Here is a 10,364-nt window from a genome sequence, read left to right as displayed (position 1 = left end):
AGAATACTCATCAAGTCTATGCCTCAGAGACTGCAAGCTGTCATAAAAGCCAGAGGTGGTGCTACCAAATACTAGATATGTGTTTTGATTGTTATTTCTTTGTTTGTTTCTCATGATTCCATATTTTTTCCTTCAGAATGGAATGATTCCATATACATTTCCCTGCACTTGCTCTATAAAAGTAACATGTACTGACCACCACAATGTTTTTTATTCATTTCTGTTAGTGTTTCTGAATGCTAAAGAGTTGCACTTTTAACTAATTCTAATTCCTAATTAAGTATTTTTCAAGCTTTTTATCTGAGTTTTTTCTACATGATAAAATTTCTGAGTGAGTGCTCGTCCGAGACTGGTTATTCCATACTTTTTGCTAGGGGTTGTAAGTCGCACCGAAGTATAAGTTTTTGGAAGAAATTTACTTGATAAAATCCAACAAATAGAACAGATGTGTCATCTTGCAAGGCAATTTAAAATAAAAACTCAATAGAGAACAACATACTAAATAAGTGTACAATATGATAATGTTACAAGATGCATGAACAATGAAATGGGAGTGTGGCCGGTATGTTAAGGTAACGTAGCTATAAGAGTTATTCAGTTAACTATAGCATAAAGAACATGCTAAAAAGCATCAAACCATCAGTGTCACTCCAAAATACCAAAATAACATGTGAAATGATATAATAATGTGTTAATAATTTCAAGCACAAGTCGCTCCAGAGTATAACTCACACCCTTAGCCAAACTATGAAAAAAGCCCCGACTTGTAGTTCGAAAAATACGGTAAATACTGGCATGCTAAACAAATCAGAGTGCATCACCCTTTGCCAGCCCCATCCTATTTAAACCACAGCATATAACGAATCAATCAAACTGCCAGTGTTGGTTTGAATCATGCATAGTTTGAATGTTTCCGTGGAATTTTAAAATGGCGATATAAGCAAAGGAAGTGACGAATGATAAATTGAGTTGGATGAAGTTCTGTGATATTCAACAATTCATCAGGCCGATAAGAAATTTTAATTTTTAAAACGGCTAACGGCTTTAGATCTTGTGTAATGGCAAAACGTTAATAGTTAGCCCAGTTGACTAAAAAGTAGAGACCGTGGCTGGCTGGATTGTTATGAATATTTATATAACTGCAGGAAAACCTAATCTAAGTGTTAAGAGGACTCAAACAGTCTTGTTTCACTCACCTGTGTGTCTATATAGGATTTTTTCCCCACTTTTTTTAAGGCTCGCCCACATCTCAAATCACACTTAAACCACTAGATGCTCATACTGATGACGTCATCAGTTACCCTTGAAGTAGTACTGTATTGCCACATTGCATCAATAAAAAAAAACAAAAAAAACACTGCTCCAACATACAGTATGTTTCACACGAAGTAAAATAGCAAAACATTTAGAACTGGCCATTTATTTGAAAGTGAATAGCATATGCATACAAAGTCTCTACAAAGCTAAAAAATATCTATCATACTTTAGAGCCATGAGGGGAAAAAGTTACAATTTACAAAGCAAAGATCAGACCCTGTGCAGTACCAATAAGTACGCTACTAGCATTTGGCTTCTCCTAGATGTACTCTCATCACAAAATAGCGTTGAAATTAGATTATCAAAGATATACACAACATTTGTAATAAACGTTATTGTTACTTTTATACAAAGCACCTTAAAAAAAACATCTCCCATTACTTATACAATGGGAAACAAATATTCAAGGCCATTTGGGAACTTGTTAGAGGACTTTTGTGCCAGTAAGGTTCTAAATCTCCAGAGACAACACTAACAACACACAAATATCATTCACAAACTTGGGCAATGTCTACACCTAGCAGGGTATTTTTAAAAAAACAAAACAAAAAAAACTTTTTTTTACTGTTTGGCCTATCATCCACACGCACATGAATATTTGGGCATAGAAAACGAGGGTTCTTAAAAACTCAGTCGAAAGTGAAGCTGTGCGAATTCTGCGTTTGTAGCGCCATCATGTGCACACTGACAATCTAAGACTTAACTGTGGAAACGTTTCTGTGACAAACTTTGTACCTACCTCACACATGAGACCGATGTTTACATTTAGAGTAAACATGAATACCTTCGCAGTGGGTTTAGATCTAATTATTAGACGGGCTTTTTGCTTCCATTTATTTACAAACTCTTGCAGTGATTCATATTGAAGACCACATGCGAAGGATGGGGGTATTATGGACAATTTTTCACGCATTGCTATGAATGTACTTGAAAGCGGATGAATGCGGTTGGCTGTGGAAGCTTTTTTTTTCTAAAAACATGCTAGTGTAGATGTAATTATTTTTCCGGACGTATTAGGGCAGGATTCTTGGTTGTAAAAGCCCTGCTTGGTGTAGACATTGAAAGCCATTGAAATACATCAAATATTCACCACTACAGTAGCAGGACAGGCAGGACAAAAAAAAAAAAAAGAAAAACAAGGGAGGACATTTTCTCTCTAGTTGGTCCCAATCAGCAGCAGACTGCCAACCAAGATGAAAACAGTGTCCAAAAGTGTGTTTTGACATTTGCAGTGTATAAATAACTAATTCTGGGATGGATTATTAATCATGCCAGAGCCAATAACAATCACAATACTAACATAACAATTGAGCTCATGATTTTACAGCCGTTTGTTATGTTACAGTGGTATGAAAAGTATCTGAACCTTTTGGAACTTCTCACATCTGCATAAACACACATATCACATATCTGCATAAAATCATCAAATGTGATCTGATCTTTGTCAAAATCACACAGATGTAAAAACAGTGTCTGCTTTAACCAAAACCACCCAAACATTTATTGGTTTTCATATTTTAATGAGGATAGCATGCAAACAATGACAGAAAGGGGAAAAATAGGTAAGTGAGCCCTCTGCCTAAGGAGACTTAAAGAGCAATTGAAACCAATTTTTATCAAACAATTTAAGTCAGGTCTGTGCCGAATCACTGATGAGTGGTTTAAAGCTGCCCTGCCCACTATGAGACACACACCTGGTAAAAAATGTCATGATGAGAAGCATTAACTGATGTGCATCATGGCTCGGTCAAAAGAGCTGTCTGAAGACCTGCAATCAAGCATTGTTGATTTGTATAAAGCTGGGAAGCCACTGTTGTCTAACAAAAAAAAAAAAAAAAAAAAAATTTGGCCGTTTGATGTTCGCAAAAAGGCACTTGGACACTCCACACAAGTTTTGGCAAAATATTTTGTGGACTGACACACAACGTCATCTGTGAAGGAAAAATGGAACAGCTGACCAACATCAAAACTTCATCCCCACCGCAAAGCATGGTGGAGGGAGCATCACGATTTGGGGCTGTTTTTCTACCTCAGGACCTGAGTAATTTGCAATCAACTAAAGGAAGAATGAATTCAAAAGTTTATCAGGACGTTTTGCAAAGAAAAACCTAAGGCCGTCTGTCAGACAGACAGGCTGGTATGACCTAAAGGCAGCGATACATGCCAGACATCCCAGGAATCTGACTGAACTACAGCAGTTTTGCAGAGAAGAAAGAGCCAAGATTAGTCCTGATCTATGTGCCAGACTGATCTGCAGCTACAGGAAGTGTCTGGTTGAAGTTATTGCTGCCAAAGGGGGGGTACAAAATATTAAATTCACTGACTTATTTTACCCCCTTCTGTCATTATTTGAAAACTATCCTCGTTTAAATAGGAAAACCTAAACATGTTTTGGTGTTTTTACTTCAAGCAGACATTGTTTTTTCATCTGTGTGATTTTGACGAAAGATTAGATCACGTTTGATGGTGATTTCTTGCAGAAATGTAAGAAATTCCAAAAGGTTCAGATACTTTTTCATACCACTGTAGGTACTTTTTTTGTTCCAGTTTTGTTGACATTATTCAAGTTTATTTTAAATTCCCATTACAGAATGCCAGCATTTAGTCACATATTTATGAATGCGCACGATTTGGTGACGACAGGGCAAAAAGTCAGTGCTGTTGAATCTCCATAAAATAATATAGTGGTTAAAGGGCATTTATCAGACAAAAACACACAAAATACAATTTCTTAATGTAGAACATGAGACCAAACATTTTTTTGAATGAGGCAATGGTCAATCTCAACAAGAGCTCCACACAAACTCAAACAGGTATATAGTGGGAGCAGATGCTGCTTTGCAAAATGACCCATTGAGATTTAATTTTCAACCTGCTACAATAAAAAACATATCATAAACCAACATAAATCAAACATTGGAGTCATAAGAAAAGCCTTATTATCTAAACAACAATTTGAACACGGACAGAAAACCTCACTCAAAGGAATTTTGTGACATATAGAAGACACTTTAGTTTCCAGATAAAGGCACTTTATGCCATTTAGCATCACCAACAAGTAAACATCACCTGCTACAATGCACAACATTTGGTTTTTTTCATAAAGGTATTATGGAATTTAACAAACTACGAGAAAAGTACTGCCTTTAAGTGTTCAATGTGCCCTATTTCACAACTAACAAATGAAAAGAAATAAAAAGAAACAGGTACGTGAGCTGTAATGATCGAAATGAATGTTACCAGACATTCAGTCTCTTTAAACACTTAAGCTAGTCCACATGTGTTAAAGCTCTAATAAGCATGTGTAAATCAACTGAACACCTTTTATTACCATCTGCTTAAAACAATCTAAATTGTTCTCCCATCTTGTTAACTGTGTTACACAGTTTATAAAATTCACAGTGCTTTCCAAACATTACTTTTAAACATACACTACCATTCAAAAGTTTGGGGTCACTTAGACATTTCCTCCTTTTTGGTGTTTTTTTCCCCCAATGAAAATAACATTATAATAATCAGAAAAACACTCTATACATTATTAATGTGGTAAATGACTATTTTAGCTGGAAAGGAAAGTTATTACTCCATTTTGCAACGCCATGTCATATCCTTTGGACAACGCTCAATTGGAGTCAATTTCATCCTACAACATGACAATGGCCTAAAGCACACCTCCAAATTATGCAAGAACTATTTAGGAAAGAAGCAAGTAGCTAGTATTCTATCTGTAAAAAAGTGGCCAACACAGTCAACAGATCTCAAACTCACTGAGCTGTTGTGGGAGCAGCTTGACCGTATGGTACGCAAAAAGGTGCCTAATCAAGCCAGTCCAACTTGTGGGAGGTTCTTCTGGATGAGTGAAGTGAAGTTTCTCTAGATTACATCAACAAATTAACAGCTAGGATGCCATAGGTCTGCAAAAATGTAATTGTCGCAAAGGGCGCATTCTTTGATAAAAACAAAGTTTGAAGGAGAAAATTATTATTTGAAATAAAAATCATCATTCCTAACCTTATCAACGTCCTGACTATATTTTCTATTCATTTTGCAACTCATTTGAAAAATAAAAGTGTGACATTTGAAGAAAAACACAAAATTGTCTGGGTGACCCCAAACTTTTGAACGGTAGTGTGTAACTGTATATTTCACATGGTCAGTACATTGAAATCAATATTTCACAAAAATGTACCTGAATTTCTTAGTTTTAGTTATAAGTTATTATTAACATACATTTTAGATAGTATTCCTGGAATTACTATATATATGTATATGCATATTTTATATAGCCATAATAATTTCCCAAAGTTTTGCTGCTGTGTTTTTTTTTTTTAAACAGAAAATGATAAAGAAAAAAATATTTTCTTTGGGACAATTTCTTCGTGCAAGACTGTAGCTCACACAATTTACCATTGCTTTGTGTACAACACCATCTGTCTATATTTAACTATATATATATATATATATCAATGTGATAGTGTTATTTCATGAACTTGCTATAAATATTGATCATACACAGGGTCTGAACTTTACCACAGAGACGCACGCACACAAACAACAATTGATTTTGTTTTCTTTTCAAGTATGTAAGCAACACAAAATAGAAAAGAAGTGGTAGTAAACGCGATGTGACATTTGATATGAATTCAAATGATTCTCACTATAGTTTTGACAATGTAGCAACTATAGTTCTTCTCAACATGATATGGTCTGCTTTAAAGACACTTTTTGTAGTTTTAACTTCCAGACATTTCACCACAAATGTCGCATTCGTATATCTAGAAAAGGCTGTGTGTGTCTATGCGTGTGCACGCCTGAAGAGTTGTATTATTCCTTAATAAGACGATAGATGTGGTGCTGTGCTCCATGTTCGTTGTTTGACACCTCAAACACACACGCCATGCACAGCAAGGTCTCCTGAGTGTCTCTGTTGCTCACTACCTAAAATTCCCAAATATAAAGAATCAGTCAAAAATGCACTCTTAAACATATCAACATCAAGACAAGATGTATTTTTTGCTCACCAGCAGTATGGTGAAGTTTTCCAGTACGCTGTTCATCATGTATTTCTCTGGCAGATGTTTGAGCTTGTGGATGAAATTGATCATGTATTCACACATAGGAGAGCGACTGATTCTGTAGACAAAATGCCCGTTCTCAAACCTGGCGTACTCTGTCTGAGGAAGAAGAGAAGATGTGACAATTCAAGACAAGGTTATTCAAATACTCATTCAAAGATTCTAAACTATAAAGATGTAGTGCACACTACAGTAATTTTCGCACAATAAAGCGGACCTGACTATAGGCCACACCATTCAAATTTGGCAAGAAAATGGCATTTGTTCATAGATAAGCCGCACTGGACTATAAGCCGCAGCTATCCTCACTGTATATTAGGATATTACACCAAAAGATATAAACCGGTAACACTGTATTTGACAGAGGTATCATACAACCGTCATAAGACCAAATGAACCACCATGAGGCTTCAAGAAGCTTCATTTGGCCATCACTGCTCCCTTTGGGGAGACAGTCAACCTCTGCTGCCAACACTGTTGTTGTCCAACATGCCTCCTTGCATGCAGTGCAGCGCTACAGATGTAAATACCAATCAAAATCCATGTTCTGTGCTAATTAATTATTCAGTTACTGTTCCAATTGTTTCATTAATTCCTACTTATGGTATTTGGTAACACTTTGACACTGGTGCCATAAGACTGCCATTAGACAATCATAATTATGACATGACACTGTCATGAGCACTAATGAATGCTTATAACAGATGTCATTCATTGTTATCCAGCAAATTATCTCACTTTTAAATAGATGCAAAAGATCCAAGCTGGACATAAATGGAGTTAGTGACATAATTTGCCAAATGACACTTAATGACATCTATGAAAAGCATTCAGTAATGCCCATGATAGTGTCATATCATAATTATGACGGTCTTATGACAGTCTGATGACACCACTGTCAAAGTGTTAACAAATACCATAACAAGCAATTAATTAAATAATTGGAACAGTGACTGAAGAATTAATTAGCACAGAGCATGGATTTTGATTGGTATTTACATCTGTAGCGCTACACTGCATGCTAGGAGACATGTTAGACAACAACAGTGTTGGCCGCAGAGGTTGACTGTCTCCCCAAAGGGAGCAGTGATGGTCAAATGAAGCTTCTTGAAACTTCATGGTGGTTCATTTGGTCTTATGACAGTCCTATGATACCTCTGCCAAATAAAGTGCTACCTATTAACACAAATAAATCAACAAATAAGCCGCACTGGACTATAAGCTGCAGGATTCAAATTGAAGGAAAAAAGTAGCGTCTTATAGTCCGAAAATTATGGTAAATAACCTGTATGAATGCAAGTAGTATGTTGTAAGTACAGGTAGTTCCGGGGTTACGAAAAAGTTCCGTTCCTAAATTGGAATTAACCCAAAAGTACATCTCAAAATAACTACAATAATTTTTGGACTATAAACTGCCACCCATCAAATTTGACGCAAAAACGACATTTGTTCTTAGATAACAGTATAAGCTACAACTGTCCTCTATGTATTATGGGATATTTACACCAGAAGATATTAACTGGTAACGCTTTATTTGACAGCCACATCAAACAATTGTCATGAGGCCAAATGAACCACCATGAAGCATTGAACCAATTGGCTGCAAAGCTTCATTGCTTCAAGATGCTTCATTTGGCCATCACTGTTCCCTTGGGGGAGACAGTCAACCTCTGCTGCCACCTGCTGTCAAACCTGTTGTTGTCCAACATGCCTCCTAGCATGCATTGCCGCGGCACCGATGTAAATAACAATCAAAATTCATGTTTTGTGCTAATTATTTATTCAGTACTGTTGTTTCATTAATTGCTAGTTATGGTATTTGGTAACACTTTATTTGACAGTGGCGCCATAAGACTGTCATTAGACAATCATAACTATAACATGACGCTGTCATGAGCATTAATGAATGCTTATAACAGATGTCATTTAGTGTTATCCGGTAAATTGACTCACTGGATGTAAAATATCCCCGCTGGACATAAATGGAGTTAGTACCATAATTTGCCGGATGACACTTAACAACATCTGTCATAAGCATTCAGTAATGCCCATGATAGTGTCATGTCATAAACATGATGGTCTTATGACAGTCTTATGACGCCGCTATAAAGTGTTGCCTATCAACACAAATAAAGCAACAAATAAACCGCACTGGACAATAAGCCGCAGGATTCAAAATGAAGAAAAAAAGTAGCATAGTCCGATAATTACGGTATTGCATTTTGTTTAACTCATTTGCTCCCACAAAAGTATAAATACGTTCTATTTTCAATTGTTTCAGTGTCTCACGTTACGTTTTTTCATAAGAGACATATCTGGGTTCTGATTCAACTGCGCTCCAAAGCACAAAGATGAAAATCCATTTTAAAGCAATTAAACTGGCCACTAGGGCAGTAGCGCGCTTGATAAGAACCACAACCTGATTCAACCGCAATGAACGGCCGGGCAGCACGGCCGGGGCGCTGGCGGAAGGATGCCAGGCGGCGGACGACCGAGCAGAACAACCAAGAGAACGCCCGGGATGCCAGGCGCTGGACGATTGAGCAGAACGACCGGGACCACCGAGTGCAGCGGACGATGTCGTTGAGTCCGTGCTGCTCGCCGAACAGACCCCGCAAAGACTCAAAAAAATCCATCTTTATGAGACAGGCGGCAATGAGGGAAAAGTTTACGTGGCTTGCGCGGCAACAACAGCGTCACCTCTCAGTTAGTTACTGCATGTGTAAAAAAATTGTTACTTTGCTATCAAAAGCTCTATTTGTTTTGTTGTTCATGTTATTTTGCAAAAGGAAACATTATTCAGATGTTTGGGATGTAACTAAAACAAAAAAATAGCTGTGTTAAAGTCAAAGTTATGTTTGAAATGTATGCTTTCACAAAAAGCTCAATTTCTGTTTTTTCATCAGAAATTGGAAAATTGCTCAAACTAAGCTATTTTCTAATGCTGATTACTAAAGAATGGAGAACTAAGGAACTAACTTTTGTTTCCTGCTGAAAGAAGTGAGTCTAACCTTTCTTTTGGTGGGTTCCATGTTTATATAGCAATAGAACAGAATTTTCTGTGGGCCTTGCAAAATCAGTCAAAATCCAGTAAAACGGCCGGGAGCGAAAGCCTTGCTCCGGTGAAAATGGCTGGGAGTGAATGAGTTAATGATGAAAGATACACTGCCCTCTGGTGGCAGTGTTGGGTCTGGCTGGACTGTTGCCTTGTATGACTGAGAAGCAGACTCAGACGTCTAACATGGATAAAGGTTAGCTGCGCTCTGGTTTGGCCCACTTAAGGCTGTAAGTTGTTTTTAGCTAATATATGATTGTGGACGCATTTGTATTAAGTTCACTGCTATAGTTTGTGGATTTATGTGTGAGCGATTTGCTATGAGAATTGTAAATACGTTAGCATTCGTAGCATTTAAACTAGCAGATTTTTGTTAGGCAAATTAGGCAAATTTAATCTACTAAATTTACATATTGATCAGACTAGATGGGCGTCCGAACATATATTGTTTAGAGTGAAGTGTTTTTTTTGTTTGTTTGTTTTTTTTAATTAAAATGTGTGTCGTTTTGAACATACTGTAAGTGTACATATGTGTGTTACAGCTTTACAAATTGTCAAACGTGAAGGCGGTAAAAAGCTTCTTAGAGCACAATTGGCTTGTTTGATGTCTTTAAAGCTGAACAGCTTCACATTTAGTGAGGACAGAACACATATTAATAAAGTAAAAAATAAGATACTGTGAGGTACAATAAGGTACTGTTTATACCTCTTGGAGACAAATCACTGGAAAGTTCTGAGGTGGCCATCGATGAGTCCAGATCTAAATCATATTGAACACTATCGAGCGATCTCAAAATTGCTGTTTCAAGAAGGCACCCTTCAAATCTGACAGACGTGTAACGGTTCGCAAAAGAAGAGTGGTCCAAAATTCCATCTGAGAGGTGCATGAAACTTGTTGATGGTTATAGGAAGCAATT

The 10,364-nt window shown here is 36.9% G+C and overlaps 1 protein-coding gene across 2 annotated transcripts in view; it reads right to left on the bottom strand.

Annotated features, from left to right (window-relative positions):
* Positions 1-1,419: 1,419 nt before the first annotated feature.
* Positions 1,420-10,364, bottom strand: part of LOC130915833 (transcriptional enhancer factor TEF-1-like) — a 106,237-nt gene continuing 97,292 nt past the window's right edge. For both annotated transcript variants that reach the window (XM_057835955.1, XM_057835954.1), the window contains 2 exons: positions 6,339-6,491; positions 1,420-6,255 (listed from right to left, as the gene is read on the bottom strand). In XM_057835955.1, the coding sequence (XP_057691938.1) occupies positions 6,142-6,255; positions 6,339-6,491 (267 nt within the window). In that variant the 3' untranslated portion in view covers positions 1,420-6,141. The remainder of the gene's footprint in view (positions 6,256-6,338; positions 6,492-10,364) is intronic.

The sequence above is a fragment of the Corythoichthys intestinalis genome, chromosome 5 (genome assembly GCF_030265065.1).
Source record: "Corythoichthys intestinalis isolate RoL2023-P3 chromosome 5, ASM3026506v1, whole genome shotgun sequence".
NCBI classification, from domain to species: Eukaryota; Metazoa; Chordata; class Actinopteri; order Syngnathiformes; family Syngnathidae; genus Corythoichthys; species Corythoichthys intestinalis.
Note: the sequence above shows the minus strand (reverse complement) of the source record. Positions and strands in the feature narration are given on the sequence as shown.